This window comes from Lepidochelys kempii, chromosome 17 (assembly GCF_965140265.1).
Source record: "Lepidochelys kempii isolate rLepKem1 chromosome 17, rLepKem1.hap2, whole genome shotgun sequence".
NCBI classification, from domain to species: Eukaryota; Metazoa; Chordata; order Testudines; family Cheloniidae; genus Lepidochelys; species Lepidochelys kempii.
Window position 1 is genome coordinate 170,757 of NC_133272.1, and position 24,662 is coordinate 195,418.

The 24,662-nt window shown below is 45.2% G+C and overlaps 1 protein-coding gene across 6 annotated transcripts in view; it reads right to left on the reverse strand.

Moving 5' to 3' along the window:
- Window positions 1-24,662, reverse strand: part of MYO1C (myosin IC) — a 122,885-nt gene that overhangs the window by 12,870 nt on the left and 85,353 nt on the right. For 5 of the 6 annotated variants that reach the window (XM_073315956.1, XM_073315957.1, XM_073315959.1 and 2 more), the window contains exons 19-28: window positions 14,841-14,958; window positions 14,493-14,606; window positions 14,243-14,319; window positions 14,033-14,101; window positions 13,714-13,798; window positions 12,775-12,934; window positions 11,537-11,620; window positions 2,386-2,479; window positions 2,209-2,264; window positions 1,079-1,214 (exon numbers count right to left, since the gene is read on the reverse strand). In XM_073315956.1, coding sequence (XP_073172057.1) covers window positions 1,079-1,214; window positions 2,209-2,264; window positions 2,386-2,479; window positions 11,537-11,620; window positions 12,775-12,934; window positions 13,714-13,798; window positions 14,033-14,101; window positions 14,243-14,319; window positions 14,493-14,606; window positions 14,841-14,958 — 993 coding nt within the window. Of the gene's footprint in view, window positions 1-1,078; window positions 1,215-2,208; window positions 2,265-2,385; window positions 2,480-6,787; window positions 6,919-11,536; window positions 11,621-12,774; window positions 12,935-13,713; window positions 13,799-14,032; window positions 14,102-14,242; window positions 14,320-14,492; window positions 14,607-14,840; window positions 14,959-24,662 lie in introns of those variants that run through there. The other variant, XM_073315960.1, reaches the window with a different exon arrangement.

A 24,662-nucleotide genomic window follows, 5' to 3' on the forward strand; every position in this document is an offset into this window, starting at 1 on the left:
CCTAATGGGCCCACCCAGGTAATTTGAAGTATGCAGAAATTCTATTGTACGTAGGTTTTTATACTGTTTTTATCACCATAGTATCTGAGCACCTTCCAGTTGTGCATTAACGTCTGTCATGTATGGTTCATTCTCTTCCATGTCCAGAACTGTGTGCGGTATATCATTTTGTTTTGAAAGGGTTTGAGTGTTTTTGGTTTTTAATATATACTGGGGGTTAGAAGTGTTTCAGATTAAAATCTAAAATGCAAACATTTTGCAGCCCGAGATTAGGACATTCAAATTAAAATAACCTAATTTTCATTGAAATAAACACATGGTCAGCCCTGCAATGATAGGGGCTTGTGGGACCCAAACCCCTGAATTAGTGTTGCCCTTGAAAACTTTTTTAAAATGTTGGCAACTATGTCTGCAATACAAGACTGTTAGGTCAGGACTGGAGCAATGCAGTAGTGAATTACTCAACTAGGTGAGAAAGAAGGAAAGGGGACTTGCAATAATGCTGCAGACTGCAGTGTCTGGAACTGTAGGAAGTTTTGGAACTAAGAGGGGGTGGGGGTAGGAGTAAGTAGGTCTGAAGAGATTTCACAGGCAAGGTAAAGCCAAGTAGTGATCACAGTACATTAGCCAAGAGCTGAACTGGGTACAATTATTTCTGAATAGCATTTGACTTTGTTAGCATTTTTCTAGCATATCCAAACCAATAAACTTTTACACAAATGCCAACAATAATCTTTAAACGCCTGAGGCCTGAAAAACTAAACAATGTCCCAAAAAGCTGATGGACTAACACTGTTCTGGCTGGTGTTTGGAGACTGAAACTCCCTTGTAGCAAGTGTATGTAGTTGATGAACTGTGGAATCATCCCAAAAATCGTACTTGTACAAAGAATATTTACAATGTGCACTAGTAGGAGCTTAATTCTGGGAAATCCCAATTTCAGGATATCAAAGTGAAAAGACTATTCTATATCTAACACTCTGCCTTCTTATGTACAGATCACTCAAACATCTGGAGTCTTCACGCCCACCTTTAATCATTAAGTGAGCAAAAATCATGTGTCCTGCAGTTGCCTTACCTGTCAGATTGGCATAGTCAATTCGTTGTTTGATTTTGGCTTCTTCAACTATGAAGATGGCATTCTGGGTGAGAAGTAGCTGCCGCACTCTTGCCTTGTATCCTTTCCGGTCATACTTGACCACGGGAACTGCGTACTGAAACAAGTGTTATGATTTCCAAAAGCAAAACCTGTTTAATTGGCAACTTCTTGTCATCAAATGTAGAAAGCACTGACTAGTGGTCAGTTTACGGGAGTCAGAGAGACAAAGGGGGTGGGGGGTGTGGTAATATCTTTTATTGGACCAACTTCTGTTAGTGAGAGACAGAAATGCTTTTGAGCTCATACAGAGGTGGTCGTCTTCCGGTCTCGGATCTGATATCTTCCATTGTTATATATAATCCCAAGCCTGAAGAAGAGCTCTAAGCTCAAAAACTTGACTCTTATTGGACCAACTTCTGTTGGTGAGAGTCAAGTTTTTCAGCTTAGAGCTCTTCTTCAGGCTTGGGATTATATATAACAATGGAAGATATCAGATCCGAGACCGGAAGACGACCACCTCTGTATGAGCTCAAAAGCATTTCTGTCTCTCACTAACAGAAGTTGGTCCAATAAAAGATATTACCTCACCCACCTTGCCTCTCTAATATCATGGGACCATCACGGCTATAACAACACTGCATACAGTTTATGGGGGTGGCAGACAAGCATTCTGCCTTATATTTTCAGGGCTGCCTATGTGATTTAAGATGGTCCTAAACCATACCTAAATTTCTCCACCAACTAGAAGATAATACCAGCCCGTTCACAGTGGTGTTGAAAGGCCAAATTTAACTCATGTCTATAATGCATTTTGGCCTATTCTAGCTCCTTTCACCTAAAGATCTCTGTGTATCATCCCCACCAGCAGGAAAACACCCTTTTCAATTCCAAATTCTACACCATAATCCAAATTTACACACACCTCAAAACTACAATTTTTGCAATTGGAACATAAACACCTCAGCGCAGAGTTATCATCACAGATACCACCTAATCTAATGTAGAATTCTTCATACATCATGTCAGGAAATCTAGACACTTGGTAAAGAGTTCACTTCTACTGAATCATTGCAGAAGCTTCACAGTAACCACAGGACACACAGTCTCACCTTGATCGTTTCATTTCCTAAAACCTGAAGGACTTTAGGATTTATCTCTTCGGTGCCTAGAAGAGAAACCAAAGAGAAGGTCAGGAGTAACACTATGGCAGGAAGAGAAATGACGAGAAAAGAGAGTGAGAAAAAAAGTACAAGTATTCCCTGTTCAGGTTTCTGAGTGCTACTCACCAAGTCGAGTGTTGATGAAGAGTCTGGGAACACTCTGAGGATAATTGTCTTTTTTACCCTTAAACATCTCACTTGCAACCACTTTCTGATCTAACTGCAACGAGAAAAAAAACAAAACCCAGAAGTTTTCTGGATCTGTATAACAGAGTAAAATTATCTTTAAATATAGCTATCTCCAGAAGCACCGTAAACGAGAGAGTTTTAGATTTTAATGCCAAAAGGGGCTCTTATGATCATGTAGTCTGACTTCCTGCATAATACAGGCCATACAATTGCAACAAGTACTGCTTGTAGTAAGCCCATAACTTCTGGTGATGATGCAACATATCTTTTAGAAAGACATCCACTCTTGATAAAAAGCCTTCAAGAGAAGTAGAATACCATATCCCTAAGTAAATTGTTCCAACCGTTAATTAATCTCAATGTTAAAAATACGTGCCTTATACCTAGTCAGAAATTATTTGGCTTCAGTTTATAGCCATTTTATGCCTTTGTCTGTTAGATTAAAAAATCCTCTGGTATTGGCAATTTTTCCCCATGCAGGTACGGTACTTATAGATGCTGATCAAGCCACTTCTTAACCTGCTCTTTGTTAAGTTAAACAGTTTGAGTAATTTGTGCTCTTTTTATGAAACCCTTTGTTCTCATCCTTTTTGAAGCATGGACACCAGAACTGAGCAGAGTATTCCAGTAATGATCTTGTTAATGCTGTATACAGTGATAACTGTAACACCCTACTTCTGCTCAATATTCCCCTGCTTATACCTCTAAGGATAGCATTTCTTCTCTTACCCACCACACCACATGTAAGCTTATGTTCAGGCGGTTATGCACCATGACACCCGAGTCTCTTTCAGAGGTACAGTCCCCAGTCATATAAACATGACCCACATTTTTAGTTCTTAGATGTATGACCTTGCAAATGAACAGCTTTTGCCATGTAAGGACAAATAGAACATTATAAACTGTATTATTTGTATAGCACCCAACAGGTATGTGTACTCTGCAATAAAAATTTGCAGCGTGGCCATGGCTGGCCCGGGTTAGCTGACTCGGGCAAGTGGGGCTCAGACTTCAGAGCTAAAAGTTGCACCATAGCCATTCGGGCTGGGGTTGGAGCCTGGGCTCGGAAACCCTGTGAGGGGGAAGGGTCTCTGAGCTTAGGCTCAAGCCTGAATGTTGACACTGCAATTTTTAGCCTTGCAGCCCAAACCTTGCAAGCCCAAATCAACTGGCCCAGGCTCTGAGACTCAGCCGTACATGTTTTTTATTGCAGTGTGTGTATACCTAAAGTATGCTAAATACTTTATAGATGAAAAAGATGAAAAAGTGTCAGTCCTGAGGGATAGCCATTGCTAACTAGTTGGCAAAAAAACAGCATTCAGTTCAGCTTGCCAAGGCCCAAGTGGGAGGTCTAGCATAGAACAAGGAACCAAACAGCCATGCAGAGACTTTTAAATGATGTGGCAATAATTTAATGCAGGCAACAGCATTGTCAATAACCTAAATTTTCCTGATGCAGCATTTTTGATGCAAATTATTTAAAGGACTAACTATAAAAAACATTGTAGATAAACCATGTTGCCCAACTCTCATAGTTCAAAAGCACATCTATAGTAGAGCCCTACCACATTCATAGTCCATTTTAGTCAATTTCGCGGTCATAAATTTAATTATTTCAGCTATTTAAATATGAAATTTCACAGTATTGTAATTGTAGGGGTCCTGACCCAAAAAGTAACTGAGAGGGGTCACAAGGTTATTGGCGGGGCGGGCGGATGTTGTGGTACTACTACCCTTACTTCTGCGCTGCTGCTGGCAGGGGCGCTGCCTTCAGAGCTGGGTGGCTGGAGAGCGGCGGCTGCTGGCCGGGAGCCCAGCTCTGAAGGCAGCCCCCCCGCCAGCAGCAGCGCAGAAGGAAGGGTGGCCTGGTGTGGGATGGTTTTGCCACCCTTCCTTCTGCACTACTGCTGGCAGAGGCACTGCTTTCAGAGCTGGGCTCCAGGCCAGCAGCCGCCACTCTCCAGCCGCCCAGCTCTGAAGGCAATGCAAAAGTAAGGGTGGCAATACCGCAACCCCCCCCACCCCACCCCCAAAAAATAACCTTGTGACACCTTCCCTGCCCCGCAACTACCTTTTGGGTCAGGACCCCAGTTTGAGAAACACTGGTTTCCCCTGTGAAATCTGTTTTTCATGGCCATGAATTTGGCTGGGCCCTATCTATAAGTCTCCAAGACAAAGGTGCCTTCTTTTTTATTTTTTTAAGCAAGCTACTGAGAACAGTATTTTGAAGATCTGGATAACTGCCTGTGCAAACTTGCACAGCCCATCTACAATAACCAGTCATTCCCTGCACAATTCATTATTCAGACGTTTTCAGAGATTTGTAGCAGGCAATTTTAGTCCCAGTCTCCTCCTCTAGGAAAATCATTTGCCTACCTGTAGCGTTTTACTATGTGTGCTTAGTGTTTTAAGGGCCTTTGTAAGGTACGTAACTATAGTTATGTAAATATAAAACAACTGTATTTAAATTAAAATAGAACAGATATTTAGGAGATATTCTAGCAATGTCTTGCATGTTTAATATATTTCTCATTGTCTGCTTTCGCAGCGCTATTGCATGTAGCAAACGGAATCTCATTGGTGTTTTATTCTTCTCAATGACTCAAATATATCAATATGAATTTACATAGATCTTTTCACGTAATCTGAAGTGCTGCTGGACTAGAATATTACTTACTCACACAGCTCATCTGCGTAGCTTTAGGAGTATTGTGGAAAGGGAAAATGACTAACCTTGCTATTCTGTGTCTCTTGTAGGATTATCACTCCTGACTCTGTGTGTGAGAGAGAGTGTGAGTGTGTGTGAGTGAGAGAAGATACAATGCTACCTATATTACACACAGACAAACACTTAGAAGAGCCATTCCTCTTATTCTATCCCTACAGCTTCATCCATTTTCTCAAATCCATTCAAAATGCTTCTATCATCTTCCTAGCTAATTGTTTTGACTATATTACACCCACCTCATCCTCTGGTCCCTTGTGTTTCCCTCCCCGTGATGCTGGGGGACACTTGAGGATATTATGAATATTAATATTGTAAAATTGCAATGAGTTGTTCCAGATATGCCATGTAAGATATCTGCAAAAATATTATAATTTGCCAGATATGATAATCATTTGTATGTTTATATCACCTTTGTATTATGAGCTATAGATATGTATGTCAGGTTTCAGAGTAGCAGCCGTGTTAGTCTGTATCCGCAAAAAGAAAAGGGAGGACTTGTGGCACCTTAGAGACTAACAAATTTATTTGAGCATAAGCTTTCGTGAGCTACAGCTCACTTCATCGGCTGTTGCATCTGATGAAGTGAGCTGTAGCTCACGAAAGCTTATGCTCAAATAAATTTGTTAGTCTCTAAGGTGCCACAAGTCCTCCCTTTTCTTTTTGCAGATATGTATATATGTCTGTATTCCAAACTTGTGCTATGCTTCTGGGTGACACCCCCCAGAAAGTTTAGCATCAGCACTGCCTAGCCTGCTTGATGGCCCATTAAGGACCATTAGCTATACAACTGACCTATTGAGAGAAGGCAGTTACATGTTATAACTCAGCAAGGCATGCAGGGGCATGCCTATGGACAGAACTCTAAGGCTTTGAAGCCATGTGCTGGGCAGCTTGTGTTTGAAACAAAGAAAGCACAGACCACATGGCAAAAGACTGTAAAAGGTAGCTGAATCTTCTCCATTTTGTCTTCAATCCTGCTTCTTACATCTGGAGGAACTTTGCTACAAACTGAAGCTCTGAACAAAGGACTGAATGACCCATCTAAGCTGTCGATGTGATCCAGGGGGACTTTCAAGCTGGCAAACTCACCAATACTGCTAGGAACTTGATACATGGACTTTAAAGTCTTTGTATGTATGTAACTGCTTTACCATTTAACATCTTTCTTGTTCTTTCCTTTTTCTTTATAATAAACCTTTAGTTTTGGACACTGAAGGATTGGCTGGAAGTGTGGTGTTTTGGGTAAGATCCAAACCTATACTGACCTGGTAATGTAGCTGACCCTTTGGGGTCAGAAGAACATTTTTGTATATGTGAGCAGAGTTTAAAATAACTTCTCACTGTACTGGACCTAGGTGCTGATTGGGAGCCAGAGAACTGGAACGCAACCAATGGAGCTGTTTGATTTTTTTTTTTTGGCTTCTTGATAACCAGTGTTGGGGATCAGAAGCACAGTTTGTGACTGGTTGGGGAGTTTAACTTCAGTGTTACCCACCAGTCTTGGGAGTATCTGCTCTCTGTTTTGCAACCTCCCCTGGCACCCCAGGTCACAGTTGGTTTATTACTGGTCTTTAGCTTTAAGGTCCTTGACAGCCTAGCTCACCTCAGTTATCAATCCTTATGCATTACTGAGCCTTTGACTCCCACCTCTCGTCTGCTGGTGATGCCAGCTTTTATCATCCTTTACCCCAATTTTCTTTTTTCAGTTTTTGAGATCTACTCTTGAAGGCCCATATGGTTCCCTGAATGAGGAAAAAAATGAGTCAATTTTTACTGACAGTGCCCTCAGTGCAGACGGAACCAGGATGCCATGGCTGGCAGATGGGATAGGGGATGAACTTCTCTTTCCACAGTCTGCTTTGTCTGTTAAGTCAGAATCTTCCTGGTAAGGGTTGGTTCCATCAGTAAGGGAAACTGCAGGTCTGGGAGGACCAAAATATCCTCTGGTGAGATACATGTCTCTACCCTTCTTGAAGGACATGGAGTCTTGTCTCTCCATATTTCTGGAACTGGTGTGGGAAGGGTTTTAGTGATCAGTGGTTCATTGTGGGACTGAGATGGTACCGATGATGCACTGGACTTCCACCAAATAGTCGTTAACCAATACGAACAGTTCCAGTGCTTCGGGTCCCCATGTTTACTTTTGGTTGGTACCAGAGCTGGTGCCATTGTTAATACCAAGGCTGGTATCTAGGCAACCTTGGTTTTATGAGCCTTCTGGCCAGGGCCATGAGGCTCAGGGACTAAGTCTTTTAAGACCTGGTCAGATAACATGGTGCTAGGATGCGTGCTCCTGGATGTCTCATTGCACACTCCATAATATGTTTCTTAAACCAATGAAGTGAGCTGTAGCTCACGAAAGCTTATGCTTGAATAAATTTGTTACTCTTTAAGGTGCCACAAGTACTCCTTTTCTTTTTGCGAATACAGACTAACACGGCTACTACTCTGAAACCTTTCTTAAACCAGAGTTCCCACACTTGCTGAGTTTGGTTGGATAAGGAGCGGCAAATACTACACTTTGTAGAGATGTGGCATTCTCCTAGGCAGTGAAGACACTGTTGGTACTTGTCATATGATGAGATAACTGGCTCTGTGGATGAGGGGAAAGCATGGACATGTTACTCCTTGACTTTAGCAAAGCTTTTGATACTGTCTCCCACAGTATTCTTGCCAGCAAGTTAAAGAAGTATAGACTGGATGAATGGACTGTAATGTGGACAGAAAGTTGACTAGATCATCGGACTCAACAGATAGTGATCAATGGCTCCATGTCTAGTTGGCAGCCGATATCAAGTGGAGTGCCCCAAGGGTTGCTCCTGGGGCCGGTTTTGTTCAGTATCTTCATTAACTATATGGAGTATGGCGTGGACTGCACCCTCAGCAAGTTTGCAGATGACACTAAACTGGGAGGAGTGGTAGATACGCTGGAGGGTAGGGATAGGATACAGAGGGACCTAGACAAATTAGAGAATTGGGCCAAAAGGAATCTGAGGAGGTTCAACAAGGACACGTGCAGAGTCGTGCACTTAGGATGGAAGAATCACATGCACTGCTACAGACTAGGGACCAAGCGGCTAGGTAGCAGTTCTGCAGAAAAGGACCTAGGGGTTACAATTGACGAGAAGCTGGTTATGAGTCAACAGTGTGCCCTTGTTGCCAGGGCTTTGGAGCGGAGCCTGGAGCTGGAGCAGCTCTGAGCCAGTGGAGCTGGAGCGGAGCAGGAGCACAGCTCCAAAACCGTGCTTGTTGCCAAGAAGGCTAATGGCATTTTTGGCTGTATAAGTAGGAGCACTGCCAGCAGATCGAGGGACATGATCATTCCCCTCTATTTGGCATTGGTGAGGCCTCATCTGGAGTACTGTGTCCAGTTTTGGGCCCCACATTACAAGGAGGATGTGGAAAAACTGGGAAGGGTCCAGCAAAGGGCAACAAAAAATTATTAGGGGGCTGGAGCACATGGCTTATGAGGAGAGGCTGAGGGAACCGGGATTATTTATTTGCAGAAGAGAAGAATGAGGGGGGATTTGATAGCTGCTTTCAATTACCTGAAAGGGGGTTCCAAAGAGAATGGATCTAGACTGTTGTCAGTGGTAGCAGATGACAGAACAAGAAATTGGGGATTGGTCCTGCTTTGAGCAGGGGTTTGGACTAGATGACCTCCTGAGGTCCCTTCCAACCCTGATATTCTATGATTAATGGTCTCAAGTTGCAGTGGGGGAGGTTTAGGTTGGATATTAGGTAAAACTTTTTCACTAGGAGGGTGGTGAAGCACTGGAGTGGGTTACCTAGGGAGGTGATGGAATCTCCTTCCTCAGATGTTTATAAGGCCAGGCTTGACAAAGCCCTGGCTGGGATGATTTAGTTGGGGATTGGTCCTGCTTTGAGCAGGGGGTTGGACTAGATGACTTCCTGAGGTCCCTTCCAACCCTGATATTCTATGATTCTATGATTGACTGAAGAGGAGTGAGGGCAGAAGAGACAGATTTTAAAGCCTTGTAACCTGGGCATAATCCAAATCCCATACTGAGGAGGCAGGGGAGGCTCCCTGGGGTGGGGAAGGTATTAACTATGTACATTAAGTAAACTAACACTAAAACACATTTTTAACACTGTATTTACAGATTGAAAACCAAGGATCAGCTCTGGACACAAGGGTTCTTACTCAAATCATGTGGTGGTAAGAAGGAACTGGAGAGGCAGCTGGGTGGCATCACCCCTTATTCCCTTGATGCAGAGCATGAAGAAAGCAATGGTGAAGGTGTGGAGCAATGGATACTGCTGGCAAGAATCCTATCAGATTTGTTTAGCACATGCATATCCCACAGTGGAATACACACAAGGACCAGCACTTGAAATGAAACTAAATGTTTATGTAGACAAGTCCAAAGTCAGGAAATGCAAATGGTAAGGTACTAACAGCAGTGGTAATTCAGTTTTATTGCACATATTTAATATTTTCTATGCTTTCTTTGGTTTATATATGGCTGTTCCTAATTGACCTGATTTACCATACCTCAAACTGCTCCTCAAAACAAACTTCTTCCATGAAAGCCTAGTCTTTCGTGAGGAAGTATATCTCAAAATATATATGCACAAGGGCAACCTTAATTCTGACATTTCCTAAATTTTGCATGCTTCACTTTGCAACCTTAATGTTCTTTTAATGTAGTTTTTGAGAATTGATTTCCCAATTGTTTTTAAAAGCAAACTGAAAACCCCACCAGAAATTACATGGAACCATATTAACCTCCAGCTTGATCAGCAGCAGGGTTTGGGACCTTTAGATCCATAGCACAAAACTCTACCACTTGAGCTGATGGACTAACTAGTAGCAGTAGTAGGCTGTTATCCTCTAGGTGGACTAGCCACTAAAAGATGATGAGACAGTTGTGAAACTGACTGTCAACTGGGCATCTGATGACAGCTGAGAATTGTAGAGAGACTCAAGACTATTGGGCTCAAATGCAGGTTCTGAAAGGGAGCGTTCTCCAGTAGTTGTAGACCCTTCTTCGTCCCGAGATGCCCTCTTTCCCTGCTGCATCTAGCTACCCGCTTGGGACTCCTGCCTTCTCCTCCATCTGGTCTTATCTGCCTCCCCCATCCAACCACTCTCCAATGCTTCATCTCCTTTCCCCTCTATCAATCCCTAACCCCCTGCTTCACCTATAATAAAATGTTAATTGAGGAAAAACTCCTAGGCCCAGATCTGCAAATGTGTTTAGGCATCTAAAACCCAGATTGGGCTCCAAAATACAAGGTTTAGGCACCTATATCCCAGTTTTAGCTCCAATGCAATCCACAAAACTACCACCAAACCGTGTAGGTGCCTAAACTCACTCAGCACCTAATTTTTCAGAGTAAATGTTCCCTAGGTACCTATGTTTCTGCCTCCCTCTAAGAACCCAGACACCTAAGCCCCAGAGTGATTCATAAACTGGGGAAAGATAAGCGTTTGGCTCCCTAAGTCACTTGTGAGGCCCAATCTTGTAGGTGTGCTCAAAGACTGCTTACCAGATCAGGTCCCATTCAAAAATCCGGCTGCCAAGGAAGGAGGCGGTGGCAGAGGAGGCTGCAGCAGCACCCACCTTATAACATCTAGCCCAGTGGTTAGTAAATAGAGCTATTCTCTCTTTCTTTGTCCCAGTGACTGTAGTCCAGTGGCTAGGGCATGCACCAACAGGCGGGGGGGAACGACCCAGGATCTAGTTTTGCTGCTCCAATCACTTGTTCATCACTTAACAACAGTGAAAAGCTTCAAGAGAAGAGGTTGAAGAAGCTTCACCTCAGAATATCCCATAGTTCAGTGGTTAGAGCACCCTCCTGAGAGCCTGGAGACCTTGTTCAAATCCCTTCTTTCCCTCTGGCAGGAAGGAGGGACTTGAGCCTGGGTCTCCCATATCACAAGCAAATCCGCTAGCCACTGGGCTAAAAGTTATACAGTGGGCACCACCACTCCTCCCCACTTCCCCCTTTTGTGTGAAGCAAAGCAGGTGCCTAACTCATTCCCACAAGAGACTTTAGGCCACCTGACTCCAGGCAGTTCATGGATCACTGATCACTAAGCAGAAATAGGTATCTAACTCTGTGAGTGGGGTGGGGCTTAGGACTCCTCGCCACCCCCCAGTTTGTACTGCTCATTGGCTAGTTTACATGGCTCCCCACTTAGTGTGGTAGATCACATTCTAAGGCACCCATCTCTCCCCATTCACTATATAGGGAGCCTAGGTTTCTAACTTGGCTTTGTGGATCGCAATGCTGTTCCTGTGATTTTCTGGGCATCTAAGTGCCTGTGTGGATCCCACTTCTTGTTCCTAGCAATAGTTGAGAGATCTGGTAAGTAACGTAAATGTCCTGCACCTGCTGTTTCCATTCTGGGCTGATTCTCTTGCAGTAGCTCCACACCATGTTTTGCATACACAGCTGTCTCAAGAGCTGAGATACCTGAAGAAACAAGATGGTATGTGAAGATGGCTTTAAGTTGAACAAAGGCAAAACAATTCAAACAGAATATAAGGAGAGAACAGAGAAGAGATATGAATGCAGAAAATGCAAGCCTGAAGCTGAACAACTCATCTTCAACACTGTATGTTATTGCAGAAATATTTTTAAAATTAAATAGCAACAAGTAATCTATTGTCCTGTGCTGAGACAGTTTGTCCTGCATTGTTCTCCAACCAGACTGTTTGGGCTTGGGGTTGGGAATTTTCCTCTTCACATCCTCCAGCCTATTTTGGAGGTACCTATGAGCCAAACAAGGCATACACAAGAATCTTAAGGACCCAAGAAGATCCACTCCCAGGAACAATTTTTTTGGAAAATGTCATAAAAATGGGGCCTTTAGATAATATTTTATGGGATTATTTTGCAGATCAGTGATCTTTCAGGTGGAGAAAGCATGTATCCAGGGCACTGTCACCTTTCTGGGTTAGAGGCCACTCTTCAAAGCATAAAATAACGTACTGGACAGGAAAACAAAGTTTAATTATTTTCTTTATGGGTAATCAAATACCATTCCATTGCTTTTCACCCCAGTTTAACCATTCAGGCAGAAGCCATTTAACTCAGAACAAAATGGGTTCAATTTTCAAAAGTGCCCACAGAAGTCCCTGAGGTGCTTTTGAAAATTTTATTCTGAGCTAAATGATATCTTTCCAACACTTAAAATACTAAGTCACTTAGGCATTTCTGAAAATCTTACCCAATGTGCTAAAGTGCAGTTCTACTTTGAAAAGTTGCTTTTTAACAACGTCAGAATTGGATTCCGTTTTTAGTGTCGCTTACTGATCTCAGTAATAATTATATGTAAAATAAATTAAATAATCAACAGTCATTTTTGTAATTTCACAAAGATGCTCAGTACACATGTTAACTTATGTTTTGGTTATTTTTGCTGCCAGTTCTACTAATTCAGTGTAGAGTGAGAGGCAAACATAGTTCTTTCTTTCTCACACATCACCACTACTAATGAAGGTTCTACAGGTCTCACCGCTCTCTCAATGACATCTGTGTGACCTAGGGCCTTCAATAACTGAAACTACAGTGCAGGACTCCGTCTACGCAGAGCAGTCAACTCCTTCTCTTTTTCTTCTGCCTACCTCGTAGAGTGATGGAGGGGGAGTTGGCCACGATTTGTCCAAAACATTCTTTGGTAAATTGCGTTTGAGGTTCATCAAGAAGGAGTAGCGAATGTAATCTAGGAAGTATTCATTCTCTGAGCAGCGAGGGTAGTTCCGGTAAATAAAACCTTTAATAAACCTGAATGGGCAGAAGAAGGAAGATCAGTAACCATCATGGATGGGTTTGATACAGATGATTAGACTAAAGAATTTAAGTGTCTTCCATTCTAATAATCTATGATTCTACAATGAACCTGTTTAACACCAAGACTTCCTATGCCCCCATTACTGAAGGCAACTGACTATAAACAAGAGACTTAGCATCTGTGGGGGCAAAAACAAATTAATCGGAAACTATCACACAAACAGAAGGAACACTTTGCAAAGCAAGGGGAACTGAGCAGGGATCTGCAAAGAACTGAGAACATGTGCTTTATCAGCGACTCCCGGGGCAGATACGGTTAAGAGCGGATAGTACAGGGAAACTGTCCATACGGATAGAGGATTCAACACATATATAAAAAGTGCAGTGGTAATGTTTCAGTCCCCCTGTTGCAATGGAGCCCAGTTTTAGAAGTTTGTATCCGAGATCTGTAATCAGTGCCATCCTATAGGAAAAACTGCTTGTTTTCAGCCACCAGACTCACGTTTCACATCATAGTCTCAAGTGTATGAAAATAACTACAGATTCACCAACTTCTCTATTCCACTCATGAACCAGAATCCTTGTGTTATTGAAAACAGGAAAATTCCAACATTTCTTGGGCTTTGTTCAACAGATGTATTTTTTTTTTAAAAAGTCACAGAAACTACACTGAAAAGACAGTTTATCCCCATCTGTTCATTGTTAGAAACTAGGTTTTGAGAATCTCTCTACACATTTAAAAAAAAAAAAATTGTTGCAGATTGTAAACACACCGTCTAATTGTCTCCACTGCCCACTTTTTCTTGGAGGCTTTTCGGCGCCCCTGGGTTCCACGCCACCATGACTGGATAGTTATCGCTGAAGACAATAAAAACAAAAAGGTATTGCACATTGGACAGAACTCCTTAATTCCATATAATCCAAAACATTCCCATCTACTCTATGCTTTCTGGCTTTTTATTCTTGCATCTCAAACTGAGATCAACTTCTGTTCCCCTTTCCATCCACCCCCTTGCTAGGAACAGAATAGGAGCTTCCAACTATACAGGTAATTAGCCATAAGCTTATTCACCTTTGCATGCCCTCACATACCTGAATGTTTCAGGTGCAGGAATTTCTGTCGCCAATAGAAGCCTCTCCATGTGGCCTGGATTTTTGTGGCTGAAATTGGAAAAGAAAAAAGAGCTATCAATTAGAAATAGTGGCCAAGGTTGGGAATCTGATAGAGAATAGGTCAATTCAAAAAATAAGGCACGCTGATAGTTGTCTGCTAAACCAGCTGGTTAAATGTGTCTGACTTACCCAGACTCTGCTTCCGTATCTCCAAAGCATCTTCTGTTGCAAACAAAGTCTTGGGAAAACGAATAAAAATCTTTGTTCTGGAAATGGAAATGTATGATTATGTATAAGAGGCCAGAGGGACCTACTTCCTGCCCTCACCATCCCCTTGCGGCTTCTGCTCTCCCCCTCACCCTCTAGACACAGGGGCCATATTTAAACACAGACTCCCTATGACTCACAACCCCAAATCAGGGAAGAAGAAATAACTGACCGGCCCATCTTATACTCTTCCTGTTTGTAGCCTAGATGTTTCACAAGCACAGCCACTCCATCATGGGGCCGCCCTTCCCACGTGGGCCACGTTTCTGAACACAGTGATTTGTATCTGGAAATAGACAAGTGAGAGACTTCAGAATGAGAAGTAAAATGGAGCACTTCTGCAGGGTACAAAGGGGAAGCCACAGTGCCTCTCCCTCAAACAGAGATCCATTCTGGTAACCAAGACCTTTTAGTTAACCAGATTACATGTTGTTTGCTGTATAGAAACTTCCTGTTCTGAACACGTTAGTGCAGAGATGGTGAGGGAGAACAGATTTGAGACAATTATTGTAAATCCCACCTCTGCAGGAAGATTTCATATTTCCGGCGATAAGCAAAACCAGCTCTGCGCACTCTCAGGTTCTCCATCAGGCCTAAGTACTTCACTTGATGTCGGATTAGAACTTCATCAAACCGACCTAGAAATCACATAAATGGTAGAAAATCATCATATTACAGCTGTCCTTCAATCTGGAAAAGGAACTGTTCTGGTATCAGCTCTTTGTAATAACTCTGCCAATTAACCAACTACATCAGGGGTGGCCAACCTGAGCCTGAGAAGGAGCCAGAATTTACCAATGTACATTGCCAAAGAGCCATAGTAATACATCAGCAACCCCCCCATCCCCACCCACACCTCCCCTCACCGGCAGCTGCACCGATCAGCACCTCCCCCTCCCTCCCCACACCTCCTGATCAGCTGTTTCGTGGCATGCAGGAGGCTGGGGGGGGGAGAGGGGAGGAGTGAGGGCATGGCAGGCTCAGGGGAGGGAGTGGGAAGGGGTGGAGTGGGGGCAGGACCTGTGACAGAGCCAGGGATTGAGAAGTGAGCACCCCCCAGCACACTGGAAAGTTACCGCCGGTAGCTCCAGCCCTGGAGTCGGTGCCTGTACAAGGAGCAGCATATTAACTTCTGAAGAGCCGCATGTAGCTCCGGAGCCACAGGTTGGCCACCCCTGAACTATATAATAACTAAACTTTGCCATCAGGAACTCAGCCAACGTGTCAATTAAGTGAACATTCCATTTGCCACATGAAAGTCAGCCTTCTTCACCCATAGAGTACTAAGAAGCTCTCCTTCATATATAACAGTCAAATCCAAGGCTGGCCAGCTCAATACCAGTTGTGTAGTGTCGTTCTTAAGAACTCCAGGGACCAGGAAGAGTCTTGAAGGCTGGTTATGTAGGATTGCCAGGTTTCTGGTTTTTGAAAAGGGACCCTGGTGACTCTGGTCAGCACCGCTGACAGGGCCTTTAAAAGCCCGGTCGGTGGCGCAACAGGGTTAAGGCAGGCTCCCTGCCTGCCACGGCTCTGCACAGCTCCCAGAAGCAGCAGCATGTCCCCCCTCCGGCCCCTAGGCGTAGGGACATGAACGGGGGCTCCACATGCCCCAAGCACCGGTTCCGCAGTTCCCATTGGCCAGGAACTGCGGCCAATGAGAGCTGCAGGAGCAGCGTCTGCCGATGGGGCAGCAAGCAGAACCAACTGGCCGCACCTCCACGTAATAGCCGGAGGGGAGACATGATGATGCTTCCGGGAGCTGCCTGAGGTAAGTGCCTCACATAGCCTGCAATCCCTGCCATGCCTCAACCCCCTACCCCAGCCATGATCCCCCTCCTGCCCTCCAAACCCTTTGGTCCCAGCCCGGAGCATGCTCCTACACCCCAAACCCCTCATCTCCAGCCCCACCCCTGAGCCCACACCCCATCCCCTTGCCCCAGTGCCCTGATCCCCCTCCTGCACTCTGAACCCCTCAGCCTGGAGCCCCCTCCCGGACCCCAAATCCCTTACCCCCAACCCCACACCAGAGCCCTCATCCCCCCACACCACAATGTCCTGTCTCAGCCCGCAGCCCCCTCCTGCACCCTGAACCTCTCGTTTCTGGCCCCACCCTGGAACCTGCACCCCAGAGCCCATACTCCCTGCCTCAGCCCAGAGCCCCTCCCACACCCCAACCCCCTGAGCCAGCCCAGTGAAAATGAGCGAGTGAGGGAAGGGGGATGGAGTGAGTGAGGGCGGGACCTCATTGGAGGGGATTGGCAGGGTGCGGGGCAAGGGTGTTCGGTTTTGTGCAAGTAGAAAGTTGGCAACCCTATGGGTTATGTTGAGTCTTACTATGGGTTGTTCAGTAAAATTGTTAAAAAAAAGCACAAAACAAACAGATTCAAAGAAATATAAACAGAATTTGCTGGAGCTAAAAGAGCTGCTAAATTGGTGGTTTCAAGGTTTCTCGTAAGATTACAGATTTGTTACAGCAACACACCCAAACCTTTCTATGGGGACAAACATATCCACATATGAACCATGTGAAAATGTGACGATGGACAAGGCTTCGATTTCTTTGGACCAGTAAGCAGGTAACCATGATTTAAATCTTTGATTTTAATAATGTTTTGTATTTGTACTTTTTAGCTATTTTCCTAAGGAAAGGGTGATTCTCATTAGTTGGTAACCATTAAAAAATGTTATTTTCAACTAACAATTTTGGTGCTTCTTTTTGCTAGCCAGGAGGATACAATATATCTATACACAGTTACAAAGCTTAACTTACATTTATTTACATTTTTAATCTCTACATTTTTTAAATTATGTTAGGAAATACATCATTTACCATTTTCTATTTATTAAATGATTAACCTTTTACCTGTGATTTGTGTCAAGCTCAGTTTGAATGCAATTCAAATTCAATGGAAAAATGCACAAAAAACATCATTTTAATTTTTTTAACAAAATAAAATTACCTTTGTATGAACTGATTGTTTCTGGTCACCATGTCCTTCAAGATGTTAGAACTAGATGATCTCATTCTCTTCCACCTAGTTTTATTCATAGATTGGAAGAGGAAAACATGCTTTCCTGCTTTTTCAACTCCGAATTGGTTTCTTAATTTTTAATCAACTAGTCATTGAACTGAACTAGCTGAATAAACTGAATGAAGAAAGTATTTTCTCTTCACCTTCAGAAGAGGCTACTGCTGTCCAAAGTTGGTTTAGTACTTCAGCAAGAGGAGGTTACTCACCCTGCGCAGTAACTGACGTTCTTCGAGATGAGTGTCCCTGTGGGTGCTCCACGTCAGGTCAAGGTGCGTCCCAGCGCCTTCGATCGGAGACTTCTCCAGCAGTACCCCTACGGGCTGCACATGCGCTGTGCCTACCTCTCGAGCGGTCAGCCTTGGAATAGCATGTGCACAGCCTGGGCTCCCCATAGAATCACAGACTAGCAGGGTTGGAAGGGACCTCAGGAGGTCATCTAGTCCCACCCCCTGCTCAAAAGCAGGACCCATCCCCATTTAAATCATCCCAGCCAGGGCTTTGTCAAGCCTGACCTTAGTCAGGTCCTCAGTTCCTTCTCTACAACAGAGTGCATTCTGAATTCCGAAGTAGAGGGGAGGAGGGCAGGTAGTGGAGCACCCATAGGGACATGCATCACGAAGAACGTCAGTTACTGCTCAGGGTGAGTAACCTCCTCTTCGAGAGAGAGATGTCCCTGTGGGTGCTCCACTTCAAGTGACTGAAAAGCAGCATCCCTTAGGATGGCTGGGATTTCGGATGAGGCAAGAAGGCTGACAACACGACAGCTCTACCCAAGCTGGTGTCGGACGCTGCAGTGTGGATGAGAGCGTAGCGATTAGCGAAGGTAAGGTTTGACGCCCAGGTAGCTGACTTGCATATGTCAGACAGTGGGACATTACAGAGAAAGGCCGTGGAGGTGGAGACAGCGCTGGTAGAGTGATCTAATTGATGTAGGAGGTTGTATTTGCCCGAGTTGGTAACAAAGGCGTATGTAGTCAGCAATCCTTTTGGAAAGTCTCTGTGTAGAGATAGCATTTCCCTGTGAACGCTGAGTAGAAGAGACAAAAGTCTGGGGGGTTTTCTAAACGGTTTTGTTCTATCCAGGCAAAAGGATAATGCTCTGCGAACATCAAGAGTGTGCATTGTTGTTTCAAAGGCGTTAGCGTGAGGTTTGGGGGGAAATGTTGGGAGGTGTATAGGTTCACTGAGGTGAAAGGAAGAGTGTATCTTAGGTAATAACTTTGGATTCGTGTGGAGTGTGACCTTATCGCGAAAGAATGTGATATACGGAGGGTCTGCCATAAGTGCCCCCATTTCTCCTACTCATCTGGCAGACGTGATTGCTATGAGGAAGGTGGTTTTCATGGAGAGGTGGAGAAAGGAGGAGGTAACCATTGGTTCAAAGGGTTTATCCATCAGGGTTTTCAGGACTAGGTGTAAATCCCAAGGTACAGCAGGCGGTTTCACATCTGGGTATAACGTCTGGATACCGTTCAGGAACCTTTTGGTGATTGGATGGGCAAAGACCATAACGTTGCTAATCTTATGATGGAAGGCAGTGATTGCTGCAAGGTGGACCTTGAGTGGGCTCGTAGAGGGGACAGGTGTTTTAAGGTGTAACAGGAAATCCAGTATCAGTGGGAGTAAAGCAGAAACTGGAGAGGTCTGTTTGTCAGCACACCAAGATGTGAACCGTTTCCATCTATGCAGGTAGGTCGTGCGCGTTTTGTGTGTTCTGCTGTGTAGCAAGACAGTGCACACTTGGTCCGAAAATGTTAACTCCGCATTACAGAACCATTGATCAGCCAGGCCCTCAGGTGGAGACATTGTACGTCAGGGTGAAATAGGAGGTTGCCGAGTGGGGGAAGGGGAATGGGTAGCTTGACCGACATGTGCACGAGAAAGGGGTACCACGGTTGTCTGGGCCATGCTGGGGCTATGAGAATGATGTTGGCTCTGTCTGTTCATATCTTCTGAATTGCTCTGTGCAATAGAGGCATTGGTGGGAACACATACATGAGAGTTTCGGACCATGGGAACATAAAGGCATCTCCCAGTGAGAGTGTTTCCCCCGGCCTGCTCTGGGGCAGAATATTGGGCATTTTTTGTTTGTTGCTGTGGCAAATAGATCCAGCTGGGGATAACCCCAGGTCTGGAAAATGTTGGAAAGAATGGTGTCATTGAGTTTCCACTTGTGCTGTATGGAGAACTATCAGCTGAGCTAGTCTGTGGTGTTATTCTGAGAACCTGGCAGGTATGAGGCAGAGATATGGATCTTGTGTTGAAGACACCAGTTCCAAAGTTTTACTTCCTCTGTGCAGAGGGAGTGTGATCGGGCTCCCCCGTCTGTTGACATAAAACATGTGATGTTGTCGATCATAATTTGAAGGTTTTGGATGATGGGAAGGAAATGGAGGCAGGCATTGCGTACGGCCCAGAGCTCTAGCAAATTTATGTGAAGCTTGGTTTCCGAAGCACCCCAGAGGCCCTGAGTGGTGAGGTGGCCAATGTGTGCTCCCTATCCTGTGAGGGATGTATCTGTGGTGATGGTAATGGAAGGGGGATCTAGTCGGAAGGGAATCCTGGTGCAGAGGTTAATGGGAGAGATCCACCACAGAAGGGAGTCCTTGACTTTCTGGGGCATTGTTAGTAACTTGTTTAGCCTGTGCTTGTTTGGTTTGTATACCGTGGCTAGCCAACCCTGAAGGCATCGCATGTAAAGGCGAGCATTTGCAGCCACAAATGTGGAAGCAGCCATACGTCCTAAGAGCTGTAGGGAGTCTTGGACTGTAGTCTGTGGGCTGACACGTATCTGGGTAATAAGGTTGCCCATTGTGTGGAATCTGTCCTGGGGAAGAGATGCAAGACCAGTGGTGGAATCAAGGTGGGCACCGATGAAGTAGATTTGTTTTCAGTTATTTGCAGGCCCAAGGTGCAGAAGCAGTGAAGGGTTGCAAGAGTTGCATGGTTCGCTTCTAACTGAGCGGGAGACTTGAGCAGACAATCGTTCAGGTGAGGAAATATGATGATTCCTTTTTTCCTGAGATGTGCTATTACAACTGCTAGCACCTTGGAGAAGACATGTGGTGAGGTGGAGAGGCTAAATGGGAGGACTCTGTATTGTTAGTGTTGCGCTCCCACAGCAAACCTGAGGAAACGTTAATGGGAAGGGTGGATAGAGACATGGAAATATGCGTCTTGGAGGTCGTGGGTTGAAAACCAATCTCCTTGCTCCAGCGTCGGAATTATCATTGGGAAAGTAACCATCCGGAATTTCTGTTTCTTGACAAAGTTGTTCAAACATCGAAGATCAAGGATAGGGCGCCAACCGTCGTTTTTCTTTTCCAAGAAGTAGTGGGAGTAAAAGCCTTTCCCTCTGTGTTGTAGGGGTACCTTCTCTATTGCTCCAAGATGTATGAGGTGTTGTACCTCCTGATAGAGCAATTATTCATAAGAGGGGTCCCTGAAGAGGGACAGGGTGGGTGGGACGTAAGGAGAGGAAGGGGATGGCATAACCCAATCTGATAATTTCCAGGACCCATCTGTCCATAGTGATGGTTTTCCGGTTGGCCAAGAATGGACACAAATGGCGTCCAAAGAAATGGTTGGTTGGAGTTGGCGCTGAAGAGGGTGCGAGGTTTTCTATACCCTCGACCAAGACTTCAAATTTGTTTATTTGGCTTAGGCGGGTGGTTTGCCATTGTTTGCGGAGGGTGACGTTGTTGGTTCCTGGGCCTATGCCGTTGTTGTTGTGTATCATATTGTCTTAAAGGTAGATGTTGCGCAAAGATATGGTAATGCGGTCGTTGTTATGGCTGATATCTATATTGTCTCTTCTTTGAGGCAGGTGTTTGGATACCTAAGGATCGGAGTGTGGCACGCGAGTCCTTCACGGAGTGAAGGACCTCATTAGTCATAGAGGCGAAGAGCTTGTCTTGATCGAAGGGGAGATCTTTGACTGTATTCTGTATCTCCTTTGGAATGGAGGAAGATGCAAACCACGAGGCCCATCGCATGATGAAGGCCGTGGCTGTGGATCTGGCGGCTGTGTCCGCAGCATCGAGGGCAGCTTGAAGAGCTGTGTGGGAGGTCATGCCTGACTAATCTAATCACCTTCTATGATGAGATTACTGGTTCTGTGGATGAAGAGAAAGCAGTGGATGTATTGTTTCTTGACTTTAGCAAAGCTTTTGACACGGTCTCCCACAGTATTCTAGTCAGCAAGTTAAAGAAGTATGGGCTGGATGAATGCACTATAAGATGGGTAGAAAGTTGGCTAGATTGTCGGGCTCAACGGGTAGTGATCAATGGCTCCATGTCTAGTTGGCAGCTGGTATCAAGTGGAGTGCCCCAAGGGTCGGTCCTGGGGCCGGTTTTGTTCAATATCTTCATAAATGATCTGGAGGATGGTGTGGATTGTACTCTCAGCAAATTTGCGGATGATACTAAACTAGGAGGAGTGGTAGATACGGTGGCAGGTAGGGATAGGATACAGAGGGACCTAGACAAATTGGAGGATTGGGCCAAAAGAAATCTGATGAGGTTCAACAAGGATAAGTGCAGGGTCCTGCACTTAGGACGGAAGAATCCCATGCACCGCTACAGACTAGGGACCGAATGGCTAGGCAGCAGTTCTGCGGAAAAGGACCTAGGGGCGACAGTGGACGAGAAGCTGGATATGAGTCAACAGAGTGCCCTTGTTGCCAAGAAGGCCAATGGCATTTTGAGATGTATAAGTAGGGGCATAGCCAGCAGATCGAGGGACATGATCATTCCCCTCTATTCGACATTGGTGAGGCCTCATCTGGAGTACTGTGTCCAGTTTTGGGTCCCACACTACAAGAAGGATGTGGATAAATTGGAGAGAGTATAGCAGAGGGCAACAAAAATGATTAGGGGTCTGGAACACATGACTTATGAGGAAAGGCTGAGGGAACTGGGATTGTTTAGTCTGCAGAAGAGAAGAATGAGGGGGGATTTGATAGCTGCTTTCAACTACCTGAGAGGTGGTTCCAAAGAGGATGGTTCTAGACTATTCTCAGTGGTAGAAGATGACAGGACAAGGAGTAATGGTCTCAAGTTGCAGTGGGGGAGGTTTAGGTTGGATATTAGGAAAAACTTTTTCACTAGGAGGGTGGTGAAACACTGGAATGCGTTACCTAGGGAGGTGGTAGAATCTCCTTCCTTAGAATTTTTTAAGGTCACGCTTGACAAAGCCCTGGCTGGGATGATTTAATTGGGGATTGGTCCTGCTTTGAGCAGGGGGTTGGACTAGATTACCTCCTGAGGTCCCTTCCAACCGTGATATTCTATGAATTGGCCCTCGGACACCACTGCTTTAAATTGTTGTCATTTATCCTCCGACACATCATCAATAAATTGCATTACCTTAGCATAATTTTTGTGGTCATATTTTGCTAAGAACACCGCATAATTCGCTACTCTAAACTGCAAAGTGGAAGAAGAATACACTTTGCAGCCTAAGGAGTCCAGTCTCTTGTTATCTTGTCCGATGGAGTGGATCGGAAGTGTTGGTATTTGTTTTTTGATTGGCCATGTCGACCTCTAGGGAATTAGGTGAGGAGTGCATAAATAGAAACTCAAAACCCTTAGATGGGACAAAATATTTGTGGTCCAGTCTCTTGCTAGTGGCTGTTATTGTGGCTGGGATCTGCCGAATAGTTTTAGCAGGTTCCATAATGGCACCATTAATTGGTAGGGCTATTTTGGAGGAGGTCGTAGCTTGCAGGATGTCAGTAAGCTCATGGTGTGTTTCAGGTACCTCTTCCAGGGTAATCTTGAGTTCCTCTGCTACCTTCTGAAACAACTCTTGAAAGTGGGCGAGCTCATTAGTGGCGGGAGTACCATGGTGTCTTATGGTGTTATCGCTGTAGAGGAGGTGTGCGGGGCCGTGTCCTCTGTAGGGGTGGCGGCCATGTCAGGTCTTATCTGGGTTTCAGTGAGAGCCGGCAGTGGGGAGGGTCTGACAGCTTTCCTCTGGGCAGCCCATGGAACACCTGAGTGTGGTGTGGTGTAGTTCCATGGACTACAGTATGGCCATTGCCCCGGGGTGGGGGGGCGGAATAGGTGGTCCCATCCAGGGATTGCCATACCAGTGTGGATAGCCATGAGGATATGGAGATCATGCGGTAGTATGTCTCCCAATTGTAGGTAACTGAATCTGGGGAGAGTATTGAGAGGAAAACATCTGGTCATTGTATTCCTCTTCCTCCTCCCACACTTCACTGGAGGAAGCTTGAAGTGGTAGGGGAGTACTGAAGGTAGGGTGCTAAAGATAGGGTGCTAAAGGTCTCAGTGATAGACTGGTGCTGAGGAGACTCAGGAGCATGGGACACCCTTAATTACTCTGGCTGTAAAAACTGCGGTGGAGCTGACTGACCAGGAGTTGGTGCCGGTGTAGCTAGTGGAGGCAGAGTCTGCTGGGGCATCTGCTGATGCACCGAAGGGTGTCCCGGGGGTGAAAGCTGGCTCCACGGAGTAGATGCCCCTGAGGTAGGCACTGCAATGGAGGCTGGAGACCTCAGGAGGCTCGGTGCCAAGAGCAGCGGCTGTAAAAGTGGAGCCACAAGATCAAAGGATGGTCTGCAGCCACCGCTTGTATTGCCGGCACCATAGCAGCTCTAGGCACCATAGCAGCTGTAGGCACCATACTGGCAGAAGTGGCCGAGGGAGAGCTGAAAGAGGTGGGCAACTGAAAGCCCTGAGCCTCGGCACCATGTAGTGGGGCAGCCGACTCACGGTCAGTGCCTGAGGTGCCTGCCGCGTGAAAGGTGCTGAGCCGCGGAGCAGGAGTTACCAGAGACAGGAGAGCTCCTTTTAACTTTTTCTCCGAGGAACGGCTCCTGAGGGGGGAGGAAGCTGGGCGTTTTTTTGCTTTTGCTTTGCCTCTGGAGGGTGTCACAGAGGTGTCAGAAGCAGGATTGAGAGTGTTTTCCAGGAGCAGCATTTTAAGCCTGAGCTCCCTGTCCTTGCAGATCCGCGCTTTCAATTTGGTACAGTGGATGCATTATTGGGGTACATGAGACTCCCCCAAACAGTGTACGCACAGTGAATGCCCATCCAAGATGGGGATGGCATCATTACAGGAGGCACATCTCTTGAAGCCTGGGGAGCCAGGCATGTCTGTAACCGCAGAGTTGTTGTTTTTTTAAGATCAAAGGACGGTGCCTGTAACAGCTAATGTAACTTATCTAAATAGTAATTCTAATGACTAAAAACTAACTGAACTGAGAAACAAACTAACTAGCTAATCTCAAAGAGCACTGCTGAACTCCGTCTCTAGCCCGGGATGGTAGAGAAGGAACTGAGGA